The 18,446-nt window shown below is 38.6% G+C and overlaps 1 protein-coding gene across 1 annotated transcript; it reads left to right on the forward strand.

Annotated features, from left to right (window-relative positions):
* Positions 1-341: 341 nt before the first annotated feature.
* On the forward strand, positions 342-6,550 carry mad2 (mitotic arrest deficient 2). Its single transcript, XM_080276628.1, has 5 exons — positions 342-419; positions 2,727-2,873; positions 3,438-3,567; positions 4,040-4,146; positions 6,066-6,550. The coding sequence occupies exons 1-5, from the start codon at positions 344-346 to the stop codon at positions 6,230-6,232; spliced, it is 627 nt and encodes a 208-aa protein (XP_080132754.1). The 5' UTR covers positions 342-343; the 3' UTR covers positions 6,233-6,550.
* Positions 6,551-18,446: the final 11,896 nt, after the last annotated feature.

Genomic DNA, 18,446 nt, shown 5'->3' on the forward strand with positions numbered 1-18,446 from the left:
AAAATTATATCTATTCACTACATATTTACACAGGTGTAAACAGATAATTAATCTTGTTATCATTATCGTTAACATGGCAGCTCTCGTCAGCTGGCAAGGGAAAACAAATGGTAAAGATGCCAAGAAGTTCTGTATTAGTAAATTTTTTTATAATTATCATCAAAATCATCTGAACTACTGTTATTTATTGTAGTACGATGTAATAGAGTGAACTTACCTCAGTAAATAATAAGGCGAAGGATTAAGATATATCAAGATGGTGGAAAATAAAACTAGTACGGTGAAGTGGCAATGATGGAGGATTTGTCCAATCAGAGAGGAGACAGCGCCACGCGGGGTAAATATGGCGGGCACCAAACATGATACCAAGAACTCCATCACTTTGAAAGGCTCTGCTCAACTTGTATCGGAGTTTTTTTGTAAGTAGAATATCTCTGTAACGCCACAAGGGATGCCTGTAGTGTTTGGTGGAGTGATTTGTGCGTGGCAGCTTAGTTATGGGAGTATATTAGCTTTAAAAAGAACATTACTTGAACTTAAACTTTTCTTGTAAACTAATTACTGGATTCAAATAAAATGAGAAATGATACGCGCGATGCATTATGCTGTTAAGTAAGTTAGGTGTACAGGTACTGTATGGCATATTATCATTGCATATGCCCGAAATTTGTATGCATCATATTGTAACAGCGGATATGCGGCAGTAATTGAGTACCGTACAGTATACAGTTGAATGTCGTGTATACGTAGAAAGTTTGAATGTATTCACCCCTTTGATGCATCAAGTGAAGGCTTGTCTTCCAAATATTTTAATAATAAAGGGTTGCACGACAGTAACCTGACCTGCCTCTCAATTTTGTGTTTCTTTATAAGAAACTATTGAAGTGGCATGTAGGTACCATACATCCTGTGTTTAACACCTTTATAATTTTGTCTTGTTAATGAGGCATGCAGGCACATCCTTTGTTTAGCTCACCTTCATAATTTTCTCGTTAATGAGGTTGCTAGGTTGGACTTTGGCTGTTCCTTGGCTGACTCAGTTGTCCTCTTCTGTGGGTGATGGAGCTGTGGTGGTTCTTGACTCTGGAGTGGATGTTTAGGCAGTGCTCTTTTCGAGAATGTACAGTAGCTTGTCACCTCAGAATGATTGGTGTGTCTGATTTTGGAGGGAGCACTCTGAAGCCATTATACATACACACAGTTTTTTTCATTTTTCAGTCATATTTCAAACTGTGTAGTACTTCCAGTGTTTAGATACTTTTAAATCAGGGTGTATGTGGATTCTCAGTGTGGTATACACCATTTGGTACATTTGCACGCAGCATGTAAATGTACAATACAACATTGTCCAGTATGAGTTCTTGGCTGAAAGGCACAGCTAAAACTGATTTCCAGCACATTAATTTTAAATATCATCTATGGCTATGTTAACATTATTAGCTACTTTGTTTGTTTTTTTTCTCCCAGAGAGTATACCAGGTAAGTATTGCCAGCAGCCTGAGAATAGCAGATAAAGTACTTTGTTGTAAGTTCTATCTATCTATCTATCTATCTATAGCCCGACGCCCTAATCCCGCAAAGGGTGGCCGCAGACAAAACGCCTCCAAGTCACTCTGTCACCCACCATTTGACTCCCCTCCCCCAACTCACCCCCCCCTCCCTCATATACCTCTCAACTCCATCCCTCCACCTCATCCTCGGTCTACCCCTCCCTCTCCCTCCCTCCACCTCACCTACATACACCCTCTTAGTCAGTCTTTCATTCTCCATTCTCTCCACATGTCCAAACCACCTCAGTGTATTTCTCCTAATCTGTTGTAAGTTACTTTTTATTTATTTATTGTTATTTAAGTACCAGTTATTGAGTATTTGTGTAGCTATAGTTTTTATTCAGTCTTATTACCATAGTTATTTATTTAAGTACAGTTTGGTGAATGAGTTTGAAATAGTGTGTAAGAAATGGAATCCAAAGATGAATGTGGGAAAGGGTAAAGCTATGGTCTTCGAGAGAATTGACATCACAGGATGTACAGTGAGGTTGGATGATGAGGAAATGGAAAATGTGAGTGCATGTAAGTACCGTACTTGGGTAGTTTGATGGGTAAGGATGGAAGTTTGTAGGATGAGGTGCTTGAAAAGGTTCAACAAGGAAGTAAGGTCGCTGGTTCTCTAAAAACAGTGATAAGGAACTGGAAAGTGAGCATGGAAGTAAAAAAGTTGCTGCATGACATTATTGTGTTACCAACCTTAATGTATGGAAGTGAAGCTGGGACCTCATTGGAAGGACACAAGTCAAGAGTGAGAGCAGTGGAAATGAGTTAATTGAGAGCAGCATGTGGAGTTATATGGAGAGACAGACTGACAAATGAGGAAGTGAAGGGGTGTTGTGGTGTGGATGTGGATGTGGATGTGATAGAAAGCATTTGGAGAAATACATTGAGGTGGTTTGGCCATGTAGAGAGGATGGAGAGCAAGAGACTAATGAGGAGAGTGTATGTGAGTGAGGTGGAGGGGGGGAGATGGAGGGGGAGGCCAAGGATGAGATGGAGGAATGAAGTGGAGAGGTAACTATATGAGAGGCAGGTATGAGCTAGGAGCTGGGGAGTGAAATGGCGGGGTGGCTGAATGACATGGAGGTGATTTGTTTGTGGCCATACCATCTGGCAGTAGATAGATAAATTTATTCATTCTTATTATTTATTTATCTTTTTTTTTTAATGGCATAGACTTTGGGATCAACAGCATCCTGTACCAGCGAGGGATCTACCCGCCAGAGTCATTTACCTACAAGCAGCAGTATGGCCTCACCCTCTTCACCACAACTGATGAAGGGGTCAAGGACTACCTCAACAGCATACTCAAACAGATCAAGGGTGAGCTGATCTTGTATTTAAGGGAGAGGATTATAGAAAGGTCAGTAGTCCTGTTGGAATTAGCTGCTACTATTTTATTCGAGAGATTGGAGGTAAAGTAATAAAAAGGAAGGAATGTTGGAGGTAATAAATTAGTTCAGAAAAAATATTTGAAATGCCGGTGGACCAGAACTAAAATAAACACTGCACCAGTCATGCTGAAAATAATGTATACCCTAAATCATAAAATGTGAGGACTTGACATAGAATTGCATATTACTGGAAAAGGGAGGGGTTGCCAGGGGCATTTTATAAGCCCGTCTGTCTATCTATGTTATTGCCCAATCCCTTAATCCCAGAGGGAGTGACCACAGATAAATCACATCCATGTCACCTTGTTCTCTGCCATCAGGCTGCCCTCCTTAGACTCGCACCACTGACATTTTTATACCTGTCCTGCCCATATCTTCACATAGTTCACATTCTCATAGTTGGTTTGCAGTTCTCGTTTCCCTCCCGACATAGCCAAACCTCAGCGTACATTCGACATATAGTTTCTGTTAATGGTCTTTCTTCCTGCTTCAGACTGGCTTGAGGCGGGTGAGGTGCAACGGCTAGTGCTGGTGGTAACTAATGTTGATACCAAGGAGGTCCTCGAGCGATGGGACTTCAACATCCAACATGAGCCCAGCCTTGGTCCATTATCATCTCAAGAGTGAGTCTTCCTTTCAAGAGCCTTTCCTTGCTATGAATTCCTCACAGTTTTAGAGTAGCAACATTAATCTGACAACTTCATTAATGGTACCTCCTTGCTATGTGTTGTGAGACCTTTAAACTGCTGTATGGTCATGAGAAAAACTTATTTCATGTTGGTCCCTCTTTCATTAAAATGCATTTTTATCATGATTAAAATGGCAGATGCATTCTAATACACATTTTGACAGTATTACTGATACTCAGCACTTAACATTAAACAGCAGCAATTACTGAATTTTTAAGAATTGTTGTGGACTTGTACAATGAAGGTTACATGAGTGTGTTTGTGAGATATTGACAGAGAAAACAGGTTGGACTAATGATGATGATGATTGTATATGTATTCTGTATTCCATACCTATTTTCATATTACTGGAGTTATTGTAAGGCATCTCATTTCAGAGATATACTTATTATTATTACTCTTCCAGAGGTAAAGTTGGGTCTAAGGACTTAAAGATAATCCAGAAGGAAATGAGAGATGTCATCCGGCAGATCACTGCCTGCGTCACATTCCTGCCACTCCTAGACTGTGTCTGTAAGTTTTCATTTGCATGGGAGGCCCTTGGACCATAATAGGTTTATTCACTCCATTCACACAGTCTTGAGCAATTTCCCTAGTCAATCCACCATCCCAGAGGTCTCCATGCAGAACCTGTGTGATATATATATATATATATATATATATATATATATATAGTATCTATCTATCTATCTATCTATATATATATATATATATATGTGTGTGTGTGTGTGTGTACACTGTATATATGTGGGTAGCTATATATATGTATATATTATATATGTATATATACCGTATATCATTCATCATCATCATCTGGACCTCCTTTCCCACCCTAGGGCAGGGTGAGGAGTAGCAGTGTCCAGACAGCCTAGATTTGCCCAGTCCAATGGGCCACGCTTCCATTCACTCATCATTCAATCCCCTGGAATCGTGGCTCTATCTGATATGCCAAAAGCATTCACCACACTCTGTAGCTTCACATAAACGTATCCAATAGAGTCAGACCAGGCGCTGTCACTTTAAAATGGAGTGCCAAATCTCTGATCATGCACTTCTCACCATATTCATCAAGCCAGCTCAATCTCTTGTCAGTTCCCTAGCCTCACCGACTCCCAAACCTCTCTTCCTCCACCTTCTCCTTGGCCTATCTGGCCTCCTCCCTCTTTCAGATTTGCTCAGATATACCTTTTTCACAAATCTGTCGTTATCCATTCTCTCCACATGACCATACCATCTCAGTACACTCTGATTCTAGTGTCCATGGACTTCCTCACTCCGCATCTTTCACGAATCACATTTTGTATCCCATCCACTCTCTGTACTCCACATACATTCCTCAGCAGTCCCATCTCCATTGCTTTTTCTCATTTCATTTTCGTGCCACACCATAGTCTTGCATCCATTAAAGTTGGAACTAACACTTCTTCATGTAAGCCTTGTGCAGCTGCAACACTCAAGTCTCTGTTTCTTATCAAGGCCTTCATTGCTGCAGCCACATTCTTTCCTTCTGTCACTCTACTTTTCACTTCTTTTTAACATTTTCCTCTCTTCTATCACTGTACCCAGGTATTTGAACTCTCTCGCCAATTCCATTCTCCTTTCACTGAAACATCACACTGGGAGTCACTTTCTCTCTTGATAACCATCACTTTACTTTTTTCTACATTTACTCTCAAGGAATGACACTCGCAGACATCAGCAAAACTCTGCACTAGTCTACCAAGTTCTTGCCTGGTATTTGCTGGTAGTACTGCATCATCAGCATACAACAAATTTAAGATATTCCATCCATCACCATTCATTACCAACACCATCCCTCGCTCCAATACTCGCATTTTTATTTCTCTCATCGCCCCATCCTATATATATATATATATATATATATATATATATATATATATATACTGTATATATATATATCGAGCAACCATGGGGACATCACACAACCTTGTTGCATGCCCACACTGATTGTGAGCCATTCACTTAGATGCCCATTGACCCTTACACATGCCTCACTACTATCAGATAAAAAAGAAAGTAAAAGGTCAGTCTGCCCAAGTGTCTGCAGGTTCTAGTTGCATAACATATACTTTGCATTCTTTGTAATTGCTGGGTTAGTTTATATATGATAGTAAAAAGAAAATACCAAGGTTCTCCATAGTCTTGTTCACTGTGGCTCTGTTTTGTTTATATGCTACTGAAATTCAGAAATGTTCTATTGTCACTTGTATTATTCTGTATGTATATGTCAGTGTTCAAACATTCTAGCTCTGCCATTATTAAGTTATTCTACTCTGAAATGGGAAGGACTACTGTATTAATTTTGGATGGAATAAAGGGGTGCATATAAGGATCGGGATAATGTTGATTTGATTGTGGATTCAGCATTGGCTGTGACAGTTTGAGTAATGACTTATTTTCTTTTCCCCCAGGCTCATTTGATTTGCTGGTATATACACACCAGAATGCGGATGTGCCAGACAAGTGGGCCGAATCAGCACCCTGTTTTATTGCCAACTCTGAGGAGGTGCGTCTCAAGTCTTTCTCCACCTCCATTCACAAGGTGGAGGCGTGCGTCAGCTATAAGGTAGACGCGTGAGGAATGGACAAGATGGCATCAGCAGGCATGCTTTTGAAATACTGAAGAGCCAGTCTGATTGTTCTCACTTCCCCGTTTTGTTTATATTATTATTATTATTAAGGTTGAGTGAGTGAGAAGCATGTTAATGTTAAGAAGCTTGCCATGACCATCATCTGTTTTAGGGGTTCCCAGGAGGGAACAAGGTGTCAGTGATGGTGATGAAATCTGAAGCAGGATGGTTTGAAAATGAGCTGGATCATACTGAAATTATCCATTAATTTTTGTATTGTCATTATTGTGGTCTTCGTTAGCAATGAATATATCTGTAAGCCTCAGATACCTAAAGAATATTTTGAATTAACTGGTGTAAGTCCTGAATGTCATTGCATGTTCTTTAAAATAGTTCTCATAAAGTCACCTTGAATGTTCTTAGGTTATACAACAGTAGTAGCTTAGCCTTAGATATTTATTAGCTCTAACAACAGGCAGTATTGTCCTGAATTAGCATAGTTTACCATTACTTTGATTCTAAAGGAAGTACAGGTTATATCTGTATAGTAAGGTCAGTAGATGTAATAGGTAAATCTGTGGTGCTGTTTATGAATATAAAAATGGAGTACTGGTTCTGGACACAAACACCTTCCAGTATCTGTCATGATACAATTAAATGCATGAAAAGTAACTAGGCTTAGGAATGTAGAAGGTGACTTATATTATAATGGGCAAATTTTGTATTAGTTTTAATATTCTGTCGCATCTCATCATTTATTGCAAAGTTGATATGAGCTCACTATATTTATGCTTAGTATTGAAGATGGTAGTTGGTGAAATATTACTGTCTGACACTTTTAATTTCATTTGGTACCATCAGTCAGAATGGTTGGAAACGAGTTGTGTTCATGTGATTTACATGTAAAATTCACATCTTGATCCTTAGTCAGATGATATTGTTTTTATTCTTGCTACTTCCAGGGGATTTTATTCATTTTTGGGAAACCATCTGATAGTGGAGGATTTAATGAAGGATATATTTAAACTGACTTTGAAAGTATCTGAAGCTTAGAAAAATTGCCTGGTGTTAGCAGCAGTAATAAAAGAGAACATAATTGAAGGCGCTCATCCATTCAGCCATTATCCAATCCATTATTGCACCATTGAGATGTTAGGGGCCTGGGATGAGGCCACTTAGTTCAGATATTTAAACTGAGTGACCAGTTCCCTTTCCCTGAGCAGTTTAATGCAAGCAGCTACCCCATGGAAATAGACCATGGGTCATAGGTAGCTGGGGCCCCATAACTCACTTGACCACCAGGCATCTGAGAAACTGTATTGGGGCAATGGGGCTAATGCACTACACCAGTGCATAGCACAAAGACCCACCCCATAAAGAAGAAAGTATTCAAGCATGAAAGTAGTAAAGTCAAATGATTTATGTATGGTACTATATCACGCAGTACCACTGTAGAATTTAATTTGTAAGATATCCAGAATATTCTTGTAATAAAATATGCCAAACATTACTGTTACTGTGCAAGTATGGTGAATGTTATTCAGTGATATTTTGACTGAAATTAATGAAGATTTACATCAGGCCTTGTTTCTTTAGTAAACTGAATGACTTAGGAAATCCAGATTTTTGATAATCCATTTCAGGACCTTATTGTTTAACGGGCATGAAAAAGATAGTGTGTATGTATTTTGGAGAAGTTATATAATTATCAGTGCTTAGCAAACTTGTGTATTAAGCTGTAGGTGAAATCCAACTGGTAGTAACAGAGCTTTATAGTATTCAGAAATTTATAATAAACAGTACATATCAGTTTTAGGCTTCCTGACTGTAAGAGATATTAAATAGCAATATATGTACTGTGTTAAGGGAATTTGTAAACTGGCATTTTGCATGTAGCATTTACTTTGTATTTCTGGTTCCGATACTCATATTTTGCCTAGCGTATTTAAGAATGCTGGCTATATGTGATGCATTTTATACTTAAATAAAGATTTTCCTAGTATACATAGTTTAGGTAGCAATTCCTATAGTTGGTGTTAATGGTCACTAAACCTTGTGAAGCATTTTGAATTAAGAAATATTGGACCCTTTCCTCAATTCTCCTCCCATCACTGTTTAAAACTCCTGGGTAGTTTAATAAGATGGTTGAAAGCTGATTCAGTGGGCATCACCATCTTGACACCATACTGCAGTTCAACAGTTTGTTACACGTCCATCCACAACTGGTAGGTGCTTTTGTTAACTCAATCTTCAAGGCAGCTATCACTTCATAAGTGCACAATCACTGAAATACTATCTTCCACCTCTTGCATGTTATTGTTATTTTTTTCATTCTGATCTGTATCTTGCTAATTGTCTAGAAGTTCTCTCACTGTCTTTCTCCACAGCTTCATCCAGTTGTGTTTCCTTATCTAAACTATGTTCTCATTACGTGTTCGAGCCTTTCATCTTGGCCAAATAATCCCCCCCCCCCTCCCCGTTGTACCTGCTCAATTGCTTAATGCACCTAGCCATTGTGAACAGAAGATTGACATTATATATTCTCTCTCTCTCTAGCCAGACACCAATAAGGGGTGGTCTGTAGCCAGATGCCTTAGTCACGTGGGGGGTGGCCACAAACAATTCGCCTCTGTGTTTGTGGTTAAATAAAAGATGACATAGCAAGTTATCACATTTTAATGGAATGTTATGATACAGATGATTTGTTACCCTCAGAGCAACATAAAATTTTGAAGAAAAAAGAAGGAAACATTGGTGTGCTTCAGAGTTGTTTTTATGTTCAGTTCTCTGTGATTATCCTAAATTTTATCACACTTCTCATACCTTTGAGTGTCATCATATGGAACAGTTTTTGTTACATACTGTTAAGCCTTCCTTTTCTACTTTCTTTTTGATTATGTGCAGGAAACAGCAAGTAAAATGTGGTTCATTATTTGTTTTCAATAAGGCAGGTCAGTTTTATGGCAGGCTAGTAATTGAGGGGAAAAAAAAAAAATCGGTCATTCAATACTGGTACTGTTAAGCTTCAGCCCGAAACTCCAAGAGCCAAGATGGTAGTGTAGTAATACTATGTCTGACAACTATACAGTACAGTAATGCAAAAATGGCAGTGATTCAGTAAAGGGTAAATGAGCCTCTCGTCCACTCGAGATTTACCAGTATCTGCGAAGTTTTCAAACGTATTTTAGGGTCCACCTTTTGAATCTAATGGTTTTGAAACTGTTTTAAGAGAGTGTATACTGCAGATATTTACCAATACTGAGGGTTTCTTCCTGGCTACATAAAAGTAGTAGCCATCCCACTTAAACTTCTCTTAGACTTATATCTACGCAATTCACTTATTTCTAAAACTAAATTTTGATGGCTCTTCAGTAATTTGACCAGTTTCCTGATCTACATTATTTCAATCTCCAAATATGCAGTCTTAGTCTTAAGGTAGTCCTCATTTTATAGCCAAACCAACATACTGTTCAGTATGGTGATACTCAAACTGTATATCAATGAATGGTATGTGTGGATATGGTAATACATAAATAAATGCAAGACAGTCTGGCAACTTGCTTTGTAAATTTTAAGTCCACCAGGGAGTCTAAGCAGACCTGCAATACTGTTTTCTGTAGAGGAATTGAATCTATAATAATATATTAAATTTACTTAGTAAAGTTTGCTATCTTCATTGTTTTATAATTCACTGATAGTATTGAGCCTTCCTACAGGCTTGGCAGCACTAATAAAAAATTGCATGTTAGTGCAGTTACATGGTTTTCAATGCATAATTGCTGGTGATCCTTGATAGCATCAGACAGCTAATCCTCGTTGTACTGGTTCAAACTTGGAAATGAACTTAACTTGAAGTTGTTCATGGCTGAATACACAGGGTAAAGCAAAATTTAACATACAAAAATCACTACCAGTATTTTTTTAAGGTAAAAGACAATAAATACTAAGTGAGTTCATGGCTGAATACATGTGGCAAAGCACAATTTAATATAAGAAAAGCACTATTTTTTTATGCAATAGAAGAAATAAATACTCTGGGTCATTGTGCAGTGTTGACTAGCATACACAAGCTCCTACTAACTAAAGTACAGTCAAGGAAAAAAGTTTGCTTACAATTCCACTGTGTCTACTTCACACCTAAGGCCTGTCATCACATTTCCCCTAGACACATTATTTGAAAGAGAATCATTTATGGGTAGAGAAATACACATAGCCTCTTTCAGCTCAAGAATATTAGCCAGCAGAGGACTGTGAAAAGTGGAGGTGAAATACAGTACTGGGTGAACCTTTTCCCCAATTATACATATGAAGGCATTTTTGTAATACAGTACTGTAATAATAGTGAAGTGCAATGAAATAATAGTACCAATATACAGTATAATGGGCACTGGTGTACTAAATAAAAAGTATGGTAAATATGCACTTCCATAAGCTCCATCCTACAAATAATTACATCCTTCCCTATGATGATATATATATATATATATATATATATATATATATATATATATATATATATATATATATAAATAACTGTATCTTGCTACCTCCCAATTTTATTCAGATTTGGCATGATCTTTCATACTGCTGGAGTTTAATGGAGGTTTTCAAACCCCTTCACTGCAAGATGTCTCCCCAGAGCTAAATAAAATTACCTGAAGGCAGCAGGAATAGAGTTAAAAGTACAGTACATAATTTGATGCTGTGAAGAGTTAAATTAAATCAGTATATGGGGATGCAGTGCTGACTGACCCTCCTAACTAGCATGCTATTGGGGTATTCTAGATTAGCCACTGATCAATTTATTGCAAGTAGCTGCATGCAGATGGTCTACTATGGTAGCAAATTTTAGTAATGTACACATCTACACCGTACTAATTTGCAGTGTGTTGAAATTTCCACAAAAAGTAAAGTCAAATCATCATATACTGTACTGTACAATGAACAGGTTAACACAATAAACTAAACATACTTTACATGTAATTTGTGTAATGCAACAGTAAAAGCTCTGTACAGTACAGAAAGTGTCACTAATATGAGCAGACATAATAAAACTTCTCAATATACAGTACAGAACCTTCTGTGCATCTACTCTAGTGTAAAAACTAAGTTTAATTGTACTACATCTACTTATACAGTGATAAAGGTAATTACAAAATAATATTTTTCTGAACAGTAGGTCCTCTGCTTGTAACTTATAAAAGACACACAGTGAGGGCAATCTGATGGCTTAGGTTGAAGCAGTTATGCAGACACGTGATTGTCAAAAGGTCATATAATGGCGAGAGAGGTAAGAGGTGCTTCATGATATGTAACTTATCTGATGACCTAAAATGTTTGGCATGTTAGTGTGAAGCCCAACACTATGATTATGAAGTACACTTTATGCTTAGCTATCTGGTTTTGACCCTGAATCTTTATATTCATCTTAGGTAATTTCCTTGCTTGAAACTACATTACAGTTTTTTCATCAAAACTTGGCCCAGATTTTGTTCTTTTGCATTTTATATACTGTAGCTCATAGCTAAATAGTGGAAAAAGGCAATCTAGCAGCTCTACATCCTTTCCATAACATTTCACGACTAGCACCATATTCTATTGCTGGTCTGCTGTTGCAACTAAGAATTCAAGATAAAGAGATGGCAATTTTAGGCCAAGTTAAAGTGAAAGAGTATACAGTATCTGCTAGACTAAGCCATATCACCGGAAACAGATAAACACCATGGTAAACAGGAAGACTGCTCTCTGTATTCTTGCAAGTTCTTGGCACAACAGAAGCTGTTATTAAAAACATTCCATGCAGGTTAAGCATAAATACATTTCATAATCCATAGGCTGTGGACAGCATCCGCTTCTCTATAGTATGTACAAGTATTTACAGCATGAAGTTCACCTGTAAAAATTAAGCCACATCTCTGGTTCCTTTGCAGATTCTTCCTCCAGTGATTCATTTTGCCTATTACATCTTTTTATCCTCTCTTCTGTTACTGATATAAGCTATGATGATACTGGAAATACACATATGTAACAGAGAAGAGTAAATTAAAAAAAAAAAAAAAACAATAATGCATAATAAATCACTAATTAGATGTTGAATTCTCCAGTCACACAGACTTTGACACAAGTTTCAATAACAGGTCACAGATTCAAAGCAACTCTCATCCTCTTGTTTTGCTCTTCATTACACAGGTAGTAGTCATACCAGCAAAAGATGCAGACCTGGGTTCATCTGAAATGTGGTTTTGGTGAAATGCAGGCTGTCCTTTTCCTGCAGTCCACCATCCTTCTTTTCGGGGTAGGAAAGTAGTCAAGGAGTGTTTGTATAACCAGACATGTGAACTGACCATACTGGTGCCAACACATGAAGGCACCCCTCTCCAGCACCACACAATTCAGTCACCTAGAGAAGCTATGACACACTCCCTATGCCATATTCTCATCCATGAAGGAGGCTCCCCAGCACCTCTTCCTTACCAGTTTATTTCTGCATATAATTAGGTCTTTGATACTTCCTTTCATGTTAATCTATGCAATCTATGGTGATGTTAACCCCTGCAGTCCAAAAATGTAATACTATTTTGTTCTTGCTATTTCCAGACAATTCTTTTCAGCATACAAAAGTGCCACAATACTGAACGGATAAATGAAGATTGTGTCTAACCCATCAAGTTTAAACACTCTACTCAGCTCACGAAACTGACTGGAGGTACCATGAATGATACGGACGAGATGTCCTCGTATTTATGGGGTGGTAGTAGTAGTAAAGTTGTAATAATAATGGTAGTAGTAATACAGCGGGTGCTCGCATAATGCAAGAATATTGTACCCTGAAGCTCCTGCTTTATGGGAATTGTGTTACAGAGCCATATGTTTACATGTTAAAGGGTCTCATGGTCTCTGAGCCACCCTCAAGTTCAAACTTTCGGACAATTTTCAGTTATTTTTTCCAGGACATTTTCCTACCTAATAAAGACTTCATTACATACACTGGGGTATTCCTCACCTTGAATGGAAGAGGTTGTGGGCTTGCTGGGGGGAGGTGGAGGGGGGTTCCAAGGCAGGGCAGGACTCCTACTGGTCCCCAGCACGGTTGTCCTCCCATGCTAGTCTGTAGAGTCCTCTTCTGAGGAAGAAGATGAGTCCTGTACGTCCTGATTCCTCTGTTGCCACTCTTCTGCTTCCTGCACAAACCCCTCAAAGTCAACAGAAACATCGGACACAGCATCTTCCTCTGGTCAGGCTGGGTCAGGTGGCCAAAAAGAAAAGAAAAGCAAAGCTCACACAGAGCACATTGTGAAGCCAGAGTGTGGGGAGGGGGTAGGCTCAGCTGGGGCAGGAATTCTCAGTGGACCGTGACAACACTCCTCACAGACACGCGATAGCAATATGTCACAGGCTGATGCAATCTGCTCTCTGTCCATCACTTGCCATGTTGTGTGAATTCCAACCATAATTTTTTGTCTCACACCACGTTCTGTGTATAACTGGCTGCACAGTATGACTATGAAACATAAAATGGGGCCTCCTGCTGCGTTATGTCCATCGTCACTGCAGTCAGGTGCTGTAAAAAATGAGCAGCTCCTCCGACCACATTACATCTACTTTCTTCTGCATTGTGACAATTCTGGTGGTAGGTGGTGGCGACCAACATCCACTCACTTGATGTAGTGCTGCCTATTTCTTCCTTAGCCTTTATCAATCTTTTTCTGTGCCTGCCCTCCTCTCTTTCTATTTCTCCCATCTTTCCTGTCACTTCTTATTGCTTTTCTTTCCTTTACAGGTGGCTTTACATTGAGTGACAAGCCAAATGGTTTCCTGTAAGTCAAGAAACCATTTACAACGCTGAGTGGTAACCATATAACCAAACCATACGTGCTCCCTACATGTCAACAAGTGGGTTGGTGGAGGGTTAGTGCCCCTCCCTGTAAAACAAATAACTCAAAGTCAAATGGCCACCCCTTCCGGGATTAAGGCGTCTGGCAATAGATAGATAGACATTTCTGGGAAATCAAATGGCACCTCTCGTGTCATGTGAGAATCGCGTTGTGTGATCGCACGTAATGCGAGTGCTTGCTGTAGTAGTGGTTGCCCCAGGTTCTGTAATATGAGCCCAGTGGATTGCAGGCTTAAGGTGCTCTCCACCAGGTCACTATCCTCCTCTTGGGGGATAGGGAAGTGACTGAGGGACATTTGTGTAACCCAGCAGCTGAGTGACCTAAGTACATCAGAGCTACCACCTGAAGGCATCCCTCTCCAGCACTAATGAAAAAAATATACAAGACAAATGGACAGTATGCAAAATGCCTACCACAATTATCTGTGGGATTCTTGAACATATTTACAATTAAAAGTTTTAGTTATGAGTGGAATATTATTGTAACTTATGACTGTTTTCTGCAGGAAGATCCAGAAGATTACAGTGCAGAATCCTCCCGTGTCTATAGCTCTTCCTGCAAAAACAAATCTAAGAAATTACTGGGAATCAATTGTAAATATGTCTGAAAACCCCACCTCTAGATAAAACCATGTGGTAACAGCAAGAATAAACTTGAATGGGCATCAACTTGACTGAAATGGTGTAATCAACTCTTTGGCACATACTGTTGGTGATTTTTACCTTCCTTACATGTCATAATTTTTACATGGCTGGCAGAAACTGTGCATACATGCATGCATACCGGTAACTCTTTTAACCCCTTCAATCCAATAACATCTGTACTTCTCACTGTACTCTCAGTATCTCAGCACAACTTTATTTACAAAGAACAGATTTTACAAACTGATGGGGTTCAACAATGCCTTCATTAACCCTTCATTGCTTTAGGTCCTTCCTAACTTGATTAAAACTGTCTGGTGGTAGAAAATACAGTTTAAGATAAATATCCATATAATGGATTTCACCTAGATTCAGGAGGATAAAACTATATAAACAGAAAACAATTGAAAGTTAACATACAGAATGCAAAATAAATAACATGGGGAAGAGGTGCTATGGAGCCTCCTATCCCACTTACAATAAAGCTGTGAGGTGCAGGCCATACTAAATTCTTGCTGGCATGGGCAGTTATGGGAGGGAATTCTGCATCACTGAAGCCCACAAAAGTTCTCGCTCACACCCATCCATATCCAATGCAGCCACTTGTATGGGCTTCAGTGATACAGAACTCTCACAGAAGTTCTTGGCCACACCTTTAAATATTCAGTTTGGCCACCTGTATGAGTTTTGGTGACACAGAACTCCAGCCCACACCAGCAAGCATCTGATACGAACACAGTCCTAACTCTTCAATACAATGATGTCATTTATAGTATGTTCTAGCCATCTTCAGATGGTTTTATTCAGCTTGGGAAAAAAGTAAAATTTGTGGGACTGGAGACAGCCTTCATTAGCACCTTCAATACGAGTCTTCATTAACCCCTTCAATGTGAGAACTCTTTCCTAACCTGAAAAAAATCAGTTGGAAGCAACAAGGGTAATACTGTGAAATACATCATCAGATTGAAGGGGTTAGTGTTAGCATATCTGTATCATATCTTCACAAAAACAATAAACCGAGTGCATGAATACAGACAGACAAAGATGACGTATAGACAGATAGAGAAGATGTATACAAACTGGTGTCTGTGGGACGTGTTCAGACTGGGACAGATTCTTGTGCTGGAAATCACAAATTCTTATTTATTACATAATGCTGTTAAAATATGCAGTCAATAAAAATACAGAAAGATAATGGTCTATATTCTGGGTGGGGTAGGAAACTTCATAGCACCTTCTTTGGATGAAGTCAGGATTCCAGGGACTTGAATGGTGATAGAATGGAGGTGTGGCCCACTTCAATCCGGCAAATTTTGGTTAGTCTCATTCTAACAGGTTCTCCCTGACTCTGAACCTTACGTCAACCCACCCTGCATTGGGAGGGGAGGTCTGGGTAATGATTATGATGATGAGAGAATTTAATACAGTACAGCATTGACACAGTTTGCATCAACAACATACATGAGAATATCAGGGTTCAACAGGCAAAATAAATGACTGAAGACGAGGTGTAATGAAGTCCACAAACCCACTCAGGGTATGATCCAATATTAACTAGTAAAGCTTTTGCTGAAAATCCATGCTTGACTGAAATATACAATGTTACACTAAAAAACAATACTGCATACCAATGAGAACATTCAGGAAATTCCTATGAGATTTAACAAGATGTGTGGACAGTTGTGTATATGATACACTATAAAATTTATTATAACCTATGGCACCACCACATTCATACTATACAGCAGTACTTAAGAACGGGTTCTATATTCATCACTATAAAACGATGGCAGGGCTGGTCCATACAGAGCACCCTTCAATCTTATAGGCTGCAGAGATGATTCAGTCTGCTTTTCTGGGAAACAGACACATTTTGGCGACTTCACTGAAGTATTGATCATCCACGTAATCAATGGATGTAGAAAAGCAGACATAATAATGCATGAAAAGAGTTATGGGAAAGAAAAGGATGCAGGGTAGACACTGGCAACAACGACCAAGCTGTCCCACAACATGACAATTGAGATGCATAATATATAGACCACCCTGTCATTAATCATGTTAATGCATTATATTTTTATACATTCTGTAGTATGTATAATATAAAACTGTTAAGTGTAAAAAATACACTCCTTCCCTCACTGGCAACAATCTGGCTAACAAATTAATAAAGCATCTATAGAAACTATACAAGACCTTTATACATATGGTAACTCGGTAGGTTTTTGTCTCCACTGTTCTCTCCTTTAACTCCTTCAGTCTGATAACATGTTTTATATTTTATCTTACTATCTCCAGACAAGTATATTCAGCTTTGGGGAAACTATTTACAATGAAGAGGTTAAATATTGCCTTCATTTAGCCTCTTTACTACACGAGCTCTCCCCACAGCTAAATATAATCATCTGGAAGCAGGAGAAAAGAAAAAGTGGATTGACAGGATTACTTCTATCCTTTTCCCTCAGCTCTTCTTTTCAATTTTCTTCCACCAGTTCAATAAACCACCTATTATTCTCAGCCTCTTCTTTTCAATTTTCCTCTTTCCTTCCATAACCTCCCATGCTTTCCCCTTACCACCTCTGATCCAATATCGCATTTCTTGTTTTATGCTTCCTATCTCCAAATTATTTTATTTAATTTAGAACATATCTACAGCAGTGAAGGAGTTTGTTATGGCTATATCTACTCCTCCAGACTGAAAAATCTCTCCACAGCTGAATAAACTGGGTTATTAGCGGAAATAATTAAAGACAAAATATTTCATCAGGAGACAAGTGGTTAATCCTTATATATATCATGGTTAATCCTTTCATATTTCAATCTTAGTGACAACAAACGATGTCCTTCAGCCAAGAGATATCCTAGACATCAAACGCTTCAACAACTATCCCAAGTAACTCTGTCACTGCCACTGCAACACCTACAGTCAGTTCGTTTTCACCTGACAAATATATGTAAGGCTGTAACCCTTATTCAGCTTAGCCGATGGTCCAAATGTAGTCATACTAGAGATTAAACTTTATTCATAAAGGAGTATTCCTACTTCATAACAATGGCTCATTGAATTTCATGCAACTATGACTTAACAGTCAAGTTGTGAGAGAAGCCCAATTCTATTATTATTATTATTCATTCATTCATAATCCAATCCTATGTTGCCCCATGAGGAGCATAGGAGCCCGGGTTATTATTATTATTATTATCAGTAGTAGTAGTAGTAGTAGTAGTCATAGTAGTAGTAGTCATAGTAGTAGTAGTAGTAGTAGCAGTAGCAGTAGCAGTAGTAGTAGTATTAGTATTAGTAGTAGTAGTAGTAGTAGTTGCTGTTGTTGTTATTGTTGTTGTTGCTATCCCAGGCTAATCTGAACATGAACTCAGTAGACTGCAAGTCAAAGAAGTCCTGCAGCTCATCACCTTCCTGTCATGGGACAGGGAGGGAATTAAGGGATGTCTGTATAACGAGGCAGCTCCACTGCCCAGTCATACTAGTGTCGCCACTTAAAGGAGTCCCTCTCCAGCACTGGCCAAGTTCTGTCAGATGAAAACAACCACCTATAAATGTATCCCAATCCTTCCATCTGTATAGGCACACTTCTTACAGGATAAATTTTTGCTCTCTAGCTTGGTAGATAAATTAATTCTCTCAAGTTTGGGACTACTCCAGTACTGTATAATTTTCCTGCTAA

The sequence above is a fragment of the Coenobita brevimanus genome, chromosome 65 (genome assembly GCF_032717465.1).
Source record: "Coenobita brevimanus isolate Jiangsu-jjx chromosome 65, ASM3271746v2, whole genome shotgun sequence".
Classification (NCBI taxonomy): Eukaryota; Metazoa; Arthropoda; class Malacostraca; order Decapoda; family Coenobitidae; genus Coenobita; species Coenobita brevimanus.